This window comes from Aspergillus versicolor, assembly GCF_001890125.1.
Source record: "Aspergillus versicolor CBS 583.65 unplaced genomic scaffold ASPVEscaffold_2, whole genome shotgun sequence".
NCBI classification, from domain to species: domain Eukaryota; kingdom Fungi; phylum Ascomycota; class Eurotiomycetes; order Eurotiales; family Aspergillaceae; genus Aspergillus; species Aspergillus versicolor.
The window spans coordinates 1363092-1378674 of record NW_024467525.1 but is presented as its reverse complement, the minus strand read 5'-3'; the positions used below and the strand labels follow the sequence as shown (position 1 = coordinate 1378674).

The 15583-nt window shown below is 51.4% G+C and overlaps 6 protein-coding genes across 6 annotated transcripts; 2 read left to right on the top strand and 4 right to left on the bottom strand.

Annotated features, from left to right (window-relative positions):
* The first annotated feature begins 35 nt into the window (after positions 1 to 35).
* ASPVEDRAFT_37717 (uncharacterized protein) lies at positions 36 to 1691 on the top strand. The gene is made up of 2 exons (XM_040811559.1): positions 36 to 84; positions 149 to 1691. Exons 1-2 carry the CDS (start codon positions 71 to 73, stop codon positions 1518 to 1520), a joined length of 1386 nt encoding a protein of 461 aa, XP_040664039.1. The 5' UTR covers positions 36 to 70; the 3' UTR covers positions 1521 to 1691.
* A 180-nt stretch (positions 1692 to 1871) lies between these two features.
* On the bottom strand, positions 1872 to 4825 carry ASPVEDRAFT_185645 (glycoside hydrolase family 115 protein; the record flags this gene model as incomplete). Its single annotated transcript, XM_040808955.1, has 2 exons — positions 1872 to 3680; positions 3734 to 4825. The coding sequence occupies 2 exons, from the start codon at positions 4823 to 4825 to the stop codon at positions 1872 to 1874; spliced, it is 2901 nt and encodes a 966-aa protein (XP_040664038.1).
* Positions 4826 to 6067: 1242 nt separating this feature from the next.
* On the bottom strand, positions 6068 to 7852 carry ASPVEDRAFT_79935 (uncharacterized protein; the record flags this gene model as incomplete). Its single annotated transcript, XM_040816784.1, has 5 exons — positions 6068 to 6350; positions 6414 to 7171; positions 7241 to 7347; positions 7416 to 7559; positions 7612 to 7852. 5 exons carry the CDS (start codon positions 7850 to 7852, stop codon positions 6068 to 6070), a joined length of 1533 nt encoding a protein of 510 aa, XP_040664037.1.
* Positions 7853 to 8316: 464 nt separating this feature from the next.
* Positions 8317 to 10471, bottom strand: ASPVEDRAFT_451312 (arylsulfatase). The gene is made up of 2 exons (XM_040813217.1): positions 9715 to 10471; positions 8317 to 9649 (listed from the first exon to the last, which is right to left on the bottom strand). The coding sequence occupies exons 1-2, from the start codon at positions 10071 to 10073 to the stop codon at positions 8323 to 8325; spliced, it is 1686 nt and encodes a 561-aa protein (XP_040664036.1). The 5' UTR covers positions 10074 to 10471; the 3' UTR covers positions 8317 to 8322.
* A 1057-nt stretch (positions 10472 to 11528) lies between these two features.
* On the top strand, positions 11529 to 12968 carry ASPVEDRAFT_125406 (uncharacterized protein; the record flags this gene model as incomplete). The annotated part of the gene is made up of 5 exons (XM_040806271.1): positions 11529 to 11702; positions 11744 to 11935; positions 11988 to 12495; positions 12554 to 12696; positions 12747 to 12968. The coding sequence occupies 5 exons, from the start codon at positions 11529 to 11531 to the stop codon at positions 12966 to 12968; spliced, it is 1239 nt and encodes a 412-aa protein (XP_040664035.1).
* Positions 12703 to 15196, bottom strand: ASPVEDRAFT_880966 (glutamyl-tRNA(Gln) amidotransferase, subunit A; the record flags this gene model as incomplete). Its single annotated transcript, XM_040818236.1, has 6 exons — positions 12703 to 13550; positions 13599 to 14084; positions 14150 to 14377; positions 14443 to 14517; positions 14561 to 14808; positions 14890 to 15196. The coding sequence occupies 6 exons, from the start codon at positions 15194 to 15196 to the stop codon at positions 12993 to 12995; spliced, it is 1902 nt and encodes a 633-aa protein (XP_040664034.1). The 3' UTR covers positions 12703 to 12992.
* Between the last annotated feature and the right edge of the window lie 387 nt (positions 15197 to 15583).

The window sequence follows — 15583 nt, the reverse complement described above, 5'->3', positions numbered from 1 at the left end:
CGAGGGCTATCTCAACTGGAGAGTTGCCGCGCTCTCGGAAGTACTCCAGGATGCTGGATACCATACCGTGATGTCAGGAAAATGGTAGGTGGAGCTAATATGCCTCTATCATACATTCCACTATATTATAAACTAACAAGCTCTGTAGGCACTTGGGGCTGCGCACAGATCTGGCCCCTTGCTCACGGGGCTTCGCGAGGAACTTCTCTTTCCTTCCTGGTGCGGGCAATCACTTCAACTACGAGCCACAGTTGGATTCCGACGGCCCCCTGCTGCCATTTATATGGACTGACGGGTTTTGGATGGAAGGCGAGGAGCACATCGACCGGAAAACGCAACTCCCTGCCGATTTCTATTCGACCACGTCCTTCACGGATCGTCTGCTGGATTATCTGGCAGAGCACGAGTCCGACCCGACGTGCAGCGAGCAGCCCTTCTTCGCCTATCTTCCATTCACGGCTCCTCATTGGCCGTTGCAAGCTCCCAAGGAAACAAGAGAGAAGTACAAGGGTCGCTATGATGAAGGCCCCACTGCCCTCAGGGAGAACCGACTGCGGCGCATGGCTGAGCTCGGCATTATATCCGCAGACGTGAAGCCCGCGCCCGTTGTCGGGCTCAAGGGGCGAGAATGGGAGGACCTCGACGCCAGCGAGCGGGCGATTTCGGCCCGCAAGATGGAAACGTACGCGGCAATGGTGGATGAAATCGACAAGGGCATCGGCCGCATTCTCGACCATCTCCAAGCAAGCGGCAGGCTCGACAACACCATGATCCTGTTCATGTCTGATAATGGCGCCGAGGGCAAGCTGCTTGAAGCCATTCCAATGATGGGCAGTAGCACCAATCTCGGCCAGATTGTGAACAGGTTCTACAACAACAGTCTTGACAATATCGGGAACTTTGACTCCTTTACGTGGTACGGGCCTCGGTGGGCCTGTGCGGCCACGGCACCCAGCAGAGGGTTCAAGACATGGATCACGGAGGGGGGTATTCGCTGCCCCTGTATCGTTCGCTACCCGTCCTCCCTGAAAGCTCCGCCGGCGGCCATCAGCAACGCATTTACCACAGTCATGGACATCTTCCCCACGGTTCTGGACCTAGCAGGTGTCCCCCATCCACCGTCCCAGTTCCGGGGCAGAGTGGTGGCGCCGATTCGAGGTAAGTCATGGCTAAGTCACCTGCGTTCTGAGGCCGTTGTCACGGACAAGGTCGGCGTCGGCCAGCAACCTACAATAGTATTGCCGGGCGAGATCCACGACCCCAGCACAACGTTCACGGGTTGGGAGCTCTTTGGCTCTTGCGCCATCCGGCGTGGGGATTGGAAGGCTGCACACCAGCCACCACCGAGGGGCAAAGGTGATTGGGAACTGTACAACGTGGGGAAAGACCCTGGAGAGCTGGAAGACCTGGCTGAGACTAAGCCGGAGATCTTGAAGGGCTTGATAACGGACTGGGAACAGTATTATGCAGAAACGGGCATGTTTGACACCAAGACAGAGTTCAACGTCATTAAGGGATAGAGAAGTTGCCTCGTCATGCTCGTCTTCGTTATTAGTTGGCTGTCCTTTACAGTGCGATTCCACATCTAGATACTATGTTGAGGGTATGACAGAAATTTACAAGTAGAATGTGAGCACCAGTGATCCCTTGTATCACAGGTATAACAACAAGGGCATATACATACTTCTTCCAGCTTTGGCTTCCTCTCTGCCCCTTTTCTTCAAGTCCTACCATTAGAACCAAACAAGTTACTCTATAAGTTTTCATCATGGCGGGAGGGGCTGGTCAATGCCAGTTAACTTTTGAGAGATAAACTTTGTAACTTCCTACTCGACCCTTCTCATCGTGACAATATATATATACACGCGTCATTAAGTAACTTTCATACTCTCAGGCGGGCCCAGTGCCGAGTCCCGATAGCCCCCCATGTCCAACACAACCTTCTGCAGAACCACTCCAGGTTCAAGGAGCCAGATTGACAGCTCATGCGCGCCCGTCTCAACCACACTAGGGAGCTCGACGACCGATGTCCAGCTATTTTCGATCACCGCTCGCTGCCAGGCTTGTTCTTCCTTGTACGGCGGCACAGTGGACACGGGGCGGACGGTAACGGGCACCGCGCCATCGAATGAATAGGCAAATTTGATCCACCGCGTGGGGTCATGGTTATGCGAGGCACCGAGACTAATGACCAGCTTTGCACTGGACGATGCGGTCGTGGTGTATAGGGAGTATCGCAACGCCGGCCCGGTGTTGGGATACTGCGTCCCCATGGTTACTGGCCAGGGCTTGACGGCAGATAGGGTGCGTCCGTAATGCGGGATCTCGACGTACGAGACGCTGTTTTTTGTCTCGGCGCTGGTATAGTGGCTTGCTTCGATGGAGATGGCCCCATTCGACTCGACAAACCCGGTGAAGTTGGTAGGGACGATGGTTTTGTTGACGGGGAGTACCAGCGTGGCGGTAAATCCATCGCTCGTCTGTACTTCCAGTTCGGTGTATGACAAACCGGGATCCGCAGAAGCCCAATCAACAGTGATGACGCTACGCACGTCAGACCTATCACCAGCTGCTGATACTGACCCGTTTGCTTTTGAAATTGTGACATAGGAAGTGTTGGAAGAAATGGAGTACGACACTGTGGTGTTTTTCCGAGCGAATATATCAATATACCGAGACTCTGACGGCGGCATATAAGGGTCCACGGAGAGAAGGCGCAATGTTTTCTGCTCTGGATAGGATGCTGCACTCCCTTGTACAGCGATTCCGATACCCCCAGCACCCTGTGGAGCTGTTACATAGCTCAAAGACGGCATGACGTTAGTGTTGTCCACTGGGTCGTCCCATGAACTGTAGCCAATGTGAACCTGATCCATCACCGGCCTCCATTTGCCTCCTTTGACACCGTGATATCGCTCCGTGACTGCAGAATCTTCAGCAAATAAATCCTGCACTTCCTGGGCAACGTGGTTTGCGCTGATCCGGCCCTGCTGATGGTATAGTTTGTTGAATGCAGTCTTCGTGTAAAGGTCCACAACGATCTTTCCGGCCAGTACTGGGTGCAAAACCATTTCGAAAAAGGGAGTTCGAGTTGCCTGGTCAAGCGAATCGTAAACGCTTTGAGCCTGAGCCAGTAGACTCTCCCATTGGGCCAGATTGACCTCTGCTTCATCGTAATAGATCGTGCTGAATGCAAAGGGCAGCTGGCTGAGGAGTTCGTATTTGCGGCGGGCAACAAGGGTTCCATAATGATTGAGAATATCGGCAGTGTCATCAGCAATACGCTGGTTGAATTCCCGGGCAGCCCAGCGCTTCAGCCACTTTGTGGTGGAATCCGGGCTCATAAAGCCGTCCATGTCGTACGCCATATCCATGAAGTGAGTCAATGGCACCTCGAGTCCCTTGATGTCTCCGACATTCGCAATCCATATCTGCCTAGCACTTTTCTGGTAGGCTAAATGCATCTGCTCCCATGTTTTGACTAGCTGAATTGTGTTGATCCATTTGTAGCTCCGTGGGCTGCCCACGTAGTCAAAATGGTAGTACACCCCTGCGCCTGCTAATCGAGAAGTCTCGTTCGCAATGGGCACACGAATAAGATTACCCGAATTGTCGTCGGTCCAAAGAAGGGTAACAGATTCTGGAACCTCCATCCCCGCCGCGTAGTAATCACTGACCTCCTTCATGCGTGTTGTCAGTAACATTTTGGGTGACAGTAATAAAGTTGACTAACCTTGTATAGCACCCACGTCTGAGGAATACTAGCGGGGTCACTGGCATTAAATGAATCTACCAGTAGTTTCTGCTGCGCCTGAATTAACTCTTCAAGATCGGCTGCTGTCAAGGTGGGCGATGCGGCATCCCCTTCGCCGCGCATTCCCATGGTCCACATTGTGTCCCATTCCCTCGCCCTGTCAATTCCCTCCTGGAAGAAGGACTCGATATTTGCCTGGTTCTCATTCCAATTCCACTCTCCGTCCAGATAGGCCTTTTGCTCCTGCTCGGACCGGCCCATCGGCTCGTGGTGGCTCGTGCCCATGATGACCCCGTAATCATGCGCCAGCTGCCCATTGCGGACATCGTCGACGTAGAACATCTTGCCCCACATGGCCGGCCAGAGATAATTGCCCTTGAGACGGAGGCAGAGCTCGAACACGTGCTGGTAGAAGGCGCTATTAAACTTGGTCCCAAAGTTTTCGCTGACCCAGCCCGATAGCGCCGGCGACTCGTCGTTGATGAAGAACCCGCGATATTTGACGGACGGGGATTTCTGGGACGTGCCCTCCGGCGAGACCCAGATGCTGGCCTTCGTCTTCACGGGGACATCCGCCCACCAGTACCACGGCGAAACTCCCATCTGCTCAGATATGTCGTACAAGCCATAGATTGTTCCCCGCCGGTCACTCCCAGCTACGACAAGGGCCCACGGAACATTGGCAAAGGGGTTCTCGACGACCCGGGAGACGTATGATTCCCATTCGCCCTCAATTGTAGATACGTCGAGCTTCCCGTTGGACACAAGCTGGTCGATGAGAACAGACTGACCAACCGTTCCGGTAATGATGACTGCATTTCCTGGTGATTGTGGGACATTGGTATCGAGGACACGCACGGTTCCATTAACACCGAGCACGCGGCCAAAGTCACTGGCCAAATCATGTGCGGCCCGGGGGACCCCAGCAGGCTCATTCTGCGCTACCCATATAGCTGGCGCAGCCGTGTTACTCGCAAGCTGGTATTCACTACTACCAGAGGTGAATAGAAGGTAGGGTTCGGCTGTCGTGAGCACGGCAACGAGAAGAGAAATAGGGCAAATCAGCTTCATAGCGGTTGGGAGATAAAGGATGGCACACTGGCATGTTTTTTGTTTTTTGATTTCATTAGAAACAAAGGGTCCATATGTACTCTGAACGCCACTATACAGACGTGGGGGTTTAACCTGCGGCTTTAATCTGCGTAATATCAATAGTGATTTAGCCTGAAGTAATATCTTGGAATACTGTGCTTCAACACAAATCTCCACCAAAGAATTACTCACATCCAATAGCCGGTTTGCCGTCGTCGGCAAGACATACAGACACCGACGCATCTAGCACTACATTTGTGTTATGCACCGCTATATGCAGGCACCAAGCAACTCTGCCTGAGGCAAACTGAGGCCGGCTCGCGTTGCAGAGACACACCTCGCCGCTGGTTCCCCTGACGGTCAGCCAGTGATTAGTTCTGTTTGGTATAAGACCTACATTCCACCAACTACGTATCACGTCTCTATAATCCCTTCAGAGTCGCTACATTAGTATAGCGCGCTCATAGTTTGCTACCCTCGGGAAATCATATCAATTGTAAAAGAACCTTTAAGGCATATATTAAAAAACTTCGCAACTCAAGATGTTAATCTTTCTGGCTCAACCTATAGCCTCATGTTAAATTAATAGCCGTTGTCCTCTGTCATCTGCAGCAGATAAATCCAGATGTTCATTCCCTTTGAGATGCACCCAGATATATTTGGACGAGGCCAGGGTCTGTCACACGGATGCGGGACCAGTCTGGGCGCCATTCAGCAATAATAAATTTTCCACCAAGTGTGTTTCCCACGTTACTTTCGGGCTACCGTTTTAGGTAACTTGCTTTTTTTAAGGTATGTATTCGGCCCTTTAAGGCCTTGGCAATGTAATCTATAATAGCCTGTATAATAACCTCCTAGGTTACCAGCCAAGATAGACTTCCAAGAATCCGACAGTTACAGGTAAAAGGATGTGGTTACAGTCAAATAAGATTGCATTCTTAGGCACAAGTCTAGGTTGTAGAAGTAAAGAAAGGAGGAATTAGAAAGAGAGACGGTCAGGAATAGCAAAGATAGACCTCAGATACTCAGCAGCGCTGGCGGGCGGTGATAATGATATAGTGCAGCAGGCAACTATCCCTAAAGTGGTAAACACAGGTCCTTGCTTTACTAAATTAATTGAAATTCTCCAACTCCTCGGCTGCCAGAATCAGTCTCCTAACCCTAAGTGCGGGCGTGGTGGTCCCAGGTGCAGGTATATCCATCTCTTTTGATTCTCAAACCTCACACAAGTCGCGTCTGCGTGCGATCGCTCTTTGTGGTTGTTGACGTCTCCTCAACCGGCTCAATATCAGCGATATTCGCCGACTGAAACTTCCGAGCAGGGACATTCGCCTCGAATAGCCTGTTAACTTCCTCCAACGAGCGGCCCCGACAGTCGGGAACAAAAAAGAACGCAAAGATGACCGACAAGACAGCAAAACTGCCGTATACGAACCCAACTTTGGACTGGAGGTTCGCGTATCCTGCGTTCAGGAGGTATGGCAGGGTGAATGAAACGACGAAGCTAGAAGTAGGTCAGTGACTTGGACGTGTGAGCGTGGTTTGGAAGCTGTAAGTATGTACATACGTTGTGGCAACATTGACGAGAGCGCCACATCGATATGTCACGTCGCGGAGCCGCGCACTGGGGAGCTCGGTCGACAGAGTGTGGACGAGTGGTGCCCACCCAAAGGTAAAAGAAGTCCCGTACAGAACCATCATGGCTACAATGGCCGATCTGACCTCGTACGATGCGTTGGACACGGTTCCGAGCCCACCCATCGTCATGAGTGCTGCGGCTTGGACGATGCCGCCACTTACCAGCATCCTCGGGCGACCTACTGTGTCAACAATGCACATGGAGCCGAGGGAGACGAAAAAATTGATCACGGCGCTGATCATGGACATCTTGAACTGGTTGATCGTCCCTAGGCTCTTGATAAAGATAGCGCCGTACTTGGAGGTAAACACCTGGCCCGTGGCCTGGAGGAAGAAATTCACGGCGAAGACAATGAGGGTGCGGCGCAGGTTTGTCCCTGCGAATATTTCCTGGAGTGAACCCTTTTGGGCATCGCGCTCGAGCTGGAAGCCAAGGATGGTGTCCTGTAGCTCTTCGTCGATTTCTTCAGGTGTGAAGCGCTTCGTTCGAAGGCGAGTCAATTCAATGAGAGCCTCTTCGTGGCGGTCCTTTGAGACTAGCCAGCGCGGAGACTCTGGGATGAACCAAATACTGCAGATAATGAAGCTTGGGATGATATAGAATAACCCGAACGGGATCAGGAATTGGGAATTGTCTTTCCGATACTGCGTCGCATAGCAAACCGCGTTGACCACAAGGCCGCCAATCTGGGGGGTAAAGAATGTTTGCGTCAGGTTCCACACAGTGATATTGTAAGGAGAAAGGCGCATTCATACCGTTGGGGAAAGCTGGTAAGTTCCTACGACAAATCCTCTCGCAGTTTTGGGGGTGATCTCTGCCTGGAACACAGGCACAACGGACAGCTCCATTCCCATAAACAGGTCTTGAATGGTAATGTCAGCAATCGGAGACCTGGAATAGCGAGGCGAGTGGTGAAAGACGACAACTTACAGTTGAGCACCCTGCCCACCATAATCTGGCTAGAGCTCCTCGATGTGATGGTGATGGTAGCCGTTACGAGGGCCCAGCAGCTCATCGAGAACATGCACCATCGGCGGCCGTAACGCTCACTCACCATGCTACCTATATACACACCTAGGGGAATAGAATATTAGACGAGTTTATGCGGGATCGACTCCGTACTTACCCACAAAGAGCCCAATGAAGCCAAAGGAATTAAACATGGACAGCCATGTCGTGGGGAGAACGTAGGCCTTGGTTTTGGGATCCCATTTGCCAAATTGCCGCTCAAAGGCATCCATGGATTGGATCCCAGAGAAACCTTGGTTGTCGAACCCGTAAGCCATCTGAGAGATGCATATTGTGAGAACGGAACGGGCAAGTGTAGAGTTGAAGACGCCAAGAGGCTTGAATAACTGCCGGAACATTGTGAGCAGATGGATGAGAGTCTACTCTGGGAGTGAAATAAGGTGACTTATTATACGCAGTTCTATACATTCTGCTGGTACTACCTGATTATCCAAATAAGACGCAATATCACCTTGTCTATGGCGAAAGATATTCCTGAATCACGAATACCAGGATTCACAGGAGGGGATTTTCAATATATCTTCCGGTTCCTCGGCGGCATCCGACGGATCTCGCTGTCGGATGCTGGAGCAGTGGCACTTGTACGGACCGAACATGCCGCAAGACGGCAAGCGAGAGTGATGGGAGCTGCGGCTGACCCGGCTGCGCGTGCGGTTTCTGAGTATTCCATAATCCCATCATTAGATGATTACGGTGATCAGTGATTTGGAATGATATCCTACTATTGGGGACCCTCCTGGTGCATGGGTCTACGACTTTACTAGTTTTGATGGACAAAAAAAATAAACTCATGCATTCGTGAATAGAATTAGGCCTTGGCCATGGTGAACTCAAAAGGATAATCGAACATGCCTGTCTCCGCATAGTATGCCTCCCAGCACTCCAGGAGCTCCTTGACCTTAAGCGGCTGCTCCAGGGCAAGATCCTTTTGCTCGGACGGGTCAGCTTCCAGGTTATACAATTCCCACCGACACTTCCCTCGAGGCGGATGCATCCACACAGCTTTCCACGGTCCCTTACGAATAGCCCGCAGTCCAACCAGCTCCCAGCCATGGACATGGTAATTTTCATCGTGCACTGACGATGCCGTATAGTCTGGTGACTTCAGATGCTGCACCCAGGATTTCCCCTTTATTGGCGCGATCTCTCGTCCATGAAACGTGCCTTCTGGTGCGGGCACACCGGCTAATTCGAGGACGGTAGGGAGAATATCCATGACGGTGGTGAACTTGTGCGTGATGGCGTCAGGTCGTGGTGAGTTAAAGCTGGCACCGGGAAGCTTCACGATACACGGACAACGGATGCCACCTTCAGTCGGCCAGCATTTCCAGCCTCGTGACGGTGCCGTGGCTGCTGATGCCCAGCGAGGTCCATACCAGATGAACGAGTCCCTTTCGCCAATATTCTCTAGGCTGTTGTCATAGTACACGTCAATAACATTTTTCATTGTCATCTCATTCCCCATGAGGTGCACGGCTTCCATCATCATCCCCTCGGCACCGTTGTCGGACATGAAGAGGATAAAGGTGTTGTCCAGCTCTCCAGTGGACTCAAGGTAGTCACAGACCTCGCCCACACCTTGGTCGATCATCTCCACCATGGCCGCATATACCTCCATCTTCCGCGAAGACTCTTTTCTTTCCATCTCAGACAGATCATCCCAGTCTCGCTCAATGCCATATCCCTCGGGCTTTGCCGGGACCACGTCTTTCGGGACGAGACCAAGCTCAATGAGACGCTTCACGCGGCGCTCTGCTAGTTTTGTCGGTCCGTCGTCGTACCAGCCTCTGTACCTTTGGCACCTTTCCTTAGGTGCCTGGAGGGGCCAGTGCGGAGCAAGGTAGGCAAGGTAGCCCAGGAAGGGCTTTTCTTTTTCGTCTGGAGTGCGGTCCTTGAGGAAGTCAAGAAACCGATTGGTTGTATACGTCGTAGAATAAAAATCAGAAGGAATATCTTTCTTTCGATCAAGATATTCATTGCCTTCCATCCAAAGCCGGCCTCGCCAGGGGAGCTTGAACCTCGGGTCGTCCAGCTGTGGCTCATAGTTGAAGTGGTTACCAGCCCCCGAAAGGAAAGTGAACACCTTGTCAAATCCACGTGCTGCTGGAGTATGCTCCTTTTTCATCCCAAGATGCCTAGGCGAGCAGAGGGTTGTTAGCATGGTCTTGAACAAAAGAAAAAAGAGAAAAAAAGAGCCCACCATTTGCCACTCATGATGTTGTGATACCCTGCATCCTTCAGAATCTCAGGAAGAGCAGCCACGCGAAAGTTCAGGTACCCTTCATAGCCTGGGCGGTTCTCAAATGCTTCTGGCATTTGTCTCATGTGCTCTGCGAGCTGCTCCAGACCAGCGATATGATGGTCCGTCCCCGACATCAGCATGGATCTCGTTGGTGAGCAAGCTGGGGCAGTGTGAAAGTCGGTCATTCGGATGCCATTATTTGCGAGCTTTTGAAGGTTTGGGGTATGTATTTCTCCCCCATAAGGTGAAGTATCACTGAACCCAAGGTCATCCGCGACAATGATTAAAAAATTGGGCTGGCGCTGCGGGGGAGACATGGCTGTTGTGTTTTGGAGTTGTAGACATGCGACAATGAAGACACGGAATGCGAAAAGAAATCAAAATAGCTAATCTATTCTCTTGTCTTGCAGCAACAGGGATAAATGGCAGCTGACGCACTGCAAATAAAGAGCACCGAGAGCCGGCCAGGCATCGGCTGTCGTTCCGAAGGTCCACCAGTAGTGGTCTGTTACAAGTACCATTGGGCCGAGAAAAGGTATATGGTTCTCATTCCTAGCATGCTGGTACTTAGTAGTCAAGAGCAAAGTCTAAAAACATCATCTGTTCAGAGGCGCAAACAAGGACAATCACATTGCCACAGACAGCTGTGAGTCGAGGCCTGTATTCGCTAGGCAGCCAAAGGATATTCCGACCCTTGTAAGTGATCCATCTTCTTCTAACAAATAACCCAGGACTTTCGAGTTCCAGTGTGTCACCCGATCGATTCAGCTTGAGAGCACCAAGATTTGTAATGAGAGATTGTTCATCCGCAGAGAAAGAAATATTTGCTATTCCAGGGATGTCTTTGAGCTCACACAAGCACTCTCCAGTCGACGTGCTCCAGAGTCGTAGAGAGCTGTCAAGTGAAGCAGACCTGGAATAGACCAGTCGCCGAACGGTTCACCAGATGAAGAGGCCATGAGAGTGCCATCATGTGTAAACTCAACATTTTCAACATGATTCGCATGGCCCGTGAGTGCTTGCAAGTCTCCTGAAGAGAGGTTACAGAGATAGACTACCTTGTCGTCAGTCACTGCGAGTTTTGTAGAGTCAGATGAGAAAATAGGCTGGCGTATGAAATGTGTACATAAAGGAATGGTCTGCAAACACTGGCCACTGGATATATCCCAGATCTGGATGATCTGTCCGACCTGTGAGACCACTTTAGCCACATCAGGCGAGAGAGTGGCATTTCAATCTCTCCTGTGCAACCTTTCAGTGTCAGCAGGCATTGCCCAGTTGATTTATCCCGGATTGTCATTGTCTTGTGGTCGATTGACAAAACCTGACTGTCAGAAGGGGAATCTAGGCACTGTCCAGTTGATAGATCCCATAATGTTTGCTTTTGTACATTGTGATGATAAAAGTAAATTCAAATAAAAATGAAAAACAAAAAACAAAACATACAACAGCTGGGATTCGCATGTGGTCACCCACCATACTACTAACCAGCCGGCGTGTGGCTTAAGTACGGCTGAGCGGACGGGAAGCCCTGTTTTCCACACCCTGTGGTCGTATGTACTAGACACAGTTCAAGAGTGGAATGTATAGGCTAATATATAGCCTATGAAGGAGGTTGCACAACTATATTATATTGACATTAATTGTCTGATGTCAAAAATAGCCTGCATATGCTGACTGAGCCGGGGTATTCGAGGAATATATAAGCTGCATGCACCGCTGCCCAACACCTAATATCAACAGACCACAATCTTATAATATTGCAATACAAAATGGCATCTCCGTTCCCCATCGACAACCTCCCCTACGGCGTCATTTCGACCGCCGACAACCCAGCCCCGCGCTGTGCAACAGCCTTGGACGACACCGCCATTGACCTCAGTGCAATAGAGCAAGATGGCCACTTCAAGTCCGTTCCTGGATTCGAAGCAGAGATATTCTCCCAGGTATGTTATCTGAGAGTGGTAACAAGTAACTAACGTGATAGACGACACTTAATGTTTTTGCAGCCCTCCCCAAGTCCTCCCACAGCCAGATTAGGGCTCTCCTAACCACTCTGCTGTCCAATGCAGACTCTCGCACCAAATATGCAATTTCACTGGACAAAGTGACCAACCATTTTCCGATGGAAACGAAGAACTTTTCCGACTTTTACTGCTCCCTCGAGCATACCCAAAACGTACCCCTCCCCCTCTGCCTATAATATCAAGCTAAGGAAGACTTCCCCCCAGTGCAGCAAAATAATGAACATCTCCACGCCCTCAAACTGGTTCATAATCCCCAGCGTCTACAACGGCCGCACCTCCAGTCTCCGCATCTCCGGCACGCCCATCCGTCGCCCGAACGGCGTCTTCAGCACCAACAACAATAACAAACCCGCCTTCCAACCCTCCGCCCGGTTCGACTTCGAGCTCGAAATCGGCCTCTTCCTCTCCCGTCCCCTACCACCAGGTTCCATCCTCGACATCGCCGACGCCCCGGGGTATATCTTCGGCATGGTGCTGCTGAATGACTGGTCCGCGCGGGATATCCAGGGGTTCGAGATGGTGCCCCTAGGTCCGTTCCATGGGAAGGGGGCCGGGACGACGATCTCCCCGTGGATTGTGACGAGTGAGGCGTTGGGTGCGTGTACGGCTGCCAGTGCGAAAGTGCAGGATCCCCCGCCGTTGAGGCATTTGGCTTGGAGGGGACACAAAGAAGAGGAGACGTGGGATGTTGAGTTGACGGCTACGGTTAGGAGTATGTTATATTTTGCATTCTATGTTAAAGGGATAGGGATTGTGCTAATGCGGAATAGGGAATGGAAGGTCGTATATCGTCACGGAGACGAACTTGAAGGAGCTCTACTGGACGCCGTATCAGCAGCTGGCGCATCTTGCGAGTGCAGGCGAGGGACTGAGTGCCGGGGATATATTCGGGACTGGGACTGTGACGAGCGCGGTTTGTTCAATCCTCTCTTTCTAGCTGTAAAGTGATATTAACGATGCCAGCGTATGAATACCAACGGGGAGAATATGGGTATAGCATGTCTGCTGGAACGCCATTTGCCCGAGAACAAACTGGCCACTCTGACTGGAAACGGTATTGGCTTTCTTGAGGATGGGGATGAGGTTGTTATCGAAGGCTGGTGTGTGAATCGGCATACTGGAAAGAGATTTGGGTTTGGGGAGTGTAGTGGTGTCGTTCTTCCTGCTTTGGCTGTTGATACTTAGTTTCCTGCATGAGAAATAGGCTATCTATTGATACATCGTTGCCCCCGTCTTTACTGCCCTCAGGATTCCAGCGTCCTGCAGTTCCTGAACCAGATTCGCCAGCATCAGATCACACCCCCGAGCAGCAACAAAGCTCAGCGTCACCGGCATATACTCAGTCTTCAACGAAACAGTCGAGTTATACGGAACCTCGCCAACAGGAACCACAAGGTCCGGCGCACCAGCCATCGTAGCAATGCGGCTATCCTTGAACCCCATCGGCGGCTTAGTAGGTGCATCAGTATACACATTCCGGTACTGCGTCTTTCCCGTCGAGTATGGGTAGATGTATATCCCCTCTGAGCAGGTTTCGTTATGGGCGCGTCCGTACCCGGCTGTTTCCCACCAGTTCTTGAATATGGTTTTGTTCTGTACGGCTTCAGTATAGGCAGCGTCGCCGCCGTTATCCTGGCCCCATTGCCAGCGGACGAGAGGGTCGGGGTTTATAAATGGTCGACGGCCGTCGTGTTTTTCGGCGTAGTCGGCGAAGAATGGCTTGGCGAGGTGTTTATATTGATAGACGGACGTAAGGACAGCATATGTCTGGTAGTTTAGTCTATGAGAACCCTCTTCACTGGAATGAATACTCACCGTATTCAGTAGATCCGTCACATTCCCCGGCGCACCCTCTGGATATGTCTCCTCCCACTTCAACTGCGTATCAACAGCCTCCCTCTGCACACCTAGGAACTTCTCTAATTTTCGAACAACGCCCTCAAGAAGCCTCCCAGCATCCGTGGTCACATCCGGAAACACCGCACGCGAATAAAACAACCGTCTCGGGTACACCCTGTTGTCAGCCAACAAACCCCGATACCAGGCACGCATAACAGCGGACCAAATACGGGCATCCCGCGCAAACACTCCAACCGAGTCCAGCGGTCCACTAAGCGGTAAGATCCCATCTGTCTTCAGGACCCCCTGTGAAGGTCTGTTCGCATACAGACCCGTAAACCCGGCAGGACTGCGCATGGACCCGCTCGTGTCGCTCCCAACGGCAATATCAAGCCAGTCGTACGAGGCTATACCAGCCGCAGGACCAGAAGAGGACCCGCCTGGTACTTGATAGCCGTCTCCCTATCTTGTCAGCATACTTCAACCCCAACCATATACACGAGGGGGATAGGGGTAGGTGTACAAACCCGAGGATTAAAAGGACAGTGAAAATCAACCCAGTCCGCCGTGGGATTGTCACCGTTCGCGAACTGCACTGTACCCATTTTACCGACGACCACGGCGCCGGCGTCTATGAGGCGCTGAACCGCAGAACCGGTTCTGTTCTGCGGCGGGTAGAAGTCGTAGAAGGCGCGGTTGCCGCCGCTGGTGCGTAGACCTTTTAGGTGGAAGATGTCTTTGAGACCGAGGCGGAGCTGTATTATACTATATTAGACAGTTCTTTGTTCATACCAGGACTGATAGGTAGAGGATGACTTACCCCCGCGAGTGGCTTGTCGGGTGTGGGTGTATAGTACAGGCGAGACGGTACGGCAACGCTCTTGGTCATGGCTCCCTGGTTCGGTAAGAGATGAACTACAATAAGGTGTTGGTTTTACCTGTGTCGTTGCTGGTAATGGCTTAAATCCACCGTTTCCATCACTGATGGCTGCCTCTGTAAATGCGAGTTGGTGGTCGGGGTATAACCGGAAGGCCTGATAGAGCGAGCCCGTGGTGGACATGAAGTAGGGCCCTTGGGGGATATCATCGCTGAGACCAGCCCTAACAGCCGATCCGTAAGGATTATAGTTCGATGAAGCCATTACGACCTTGGTGTTCTGAGACTTGAATGAACTGGAGATATGCCCTTGGCCGTGTCCGATATAATCCACAAATAATCCTGTTTCGTTGTCAGGATACCCAAGTTAATGATGGAAATAAGCAATACCTTCCAGGAACCCCCGTTGAAAAACATCATCCCGAGAAAAGTTCGCAATTGTCTGATCCAAGTCGTCGTTGGCAAATTCATCCACCGTCGACCGGATCACCGTGATAGGGAGGAGATCTGGGTCAGTCAAGTTGAAAGATGGCAAAGGAGAGATCCTTGACACAGGGGCTCCTCCAACATAGTAATTGATCCCGTCCACAATAGCCAGCTTGCCATTGTCTATAATCATAGCCTGAGAGAGCGCAACCAAGCCGGCAACCAACACCAGAAGGCGAGTACTGCGATTGAAAAGGCAACTGACACTCATACTGTCAGTTGAGTTGCTGCCCTTGGTACTGCAGGTCAGCCTTATGACTGATAAATAATCTGATAAATGCCAGGGCTGTTAAAGACCCACGAGTGCCCGGGCAGAATGAGCACCCTGCGCAGCACAACGCTCCACCTTACAATATACTGACGGCTTGGGCCGACGAAAATGTGTCGGGATTACGCGATTGCGATGATTCTAACCCCCACGCTGTCACGCAAGGTTGTCGATCCATTTGCTGTGATTGTCGAGGTGTGTTGGTGGAACTTGATATCAGCTTTCTCCTACCATGGCTACTCCCGAGAGCTATTTTACTCCCGACAGCCATTTCAACTCAACGATTCAAGGAACTGTATTTTAGAGCCCTCCATGGGGAACGTCATAATG

Excerpts from the sequence above, each read along its gene's own strand:
- ASPVEDRAFT_451312 (XM_040813217.1), bottom strand. The coding sequence starts at position 10,073 with ATGTCTCCCCCGCAGCGCCAGCCCAATTTTTTAATCATTGTCGCGGAT. Across the intron at positions 9,650-9,714 it reads AACATCATGAGTGGCAAATG|GCATCTTGGGATGAAAAAGG; the intron begins GTGGGCTCTTTT and ends CTGCTCGCCTAG.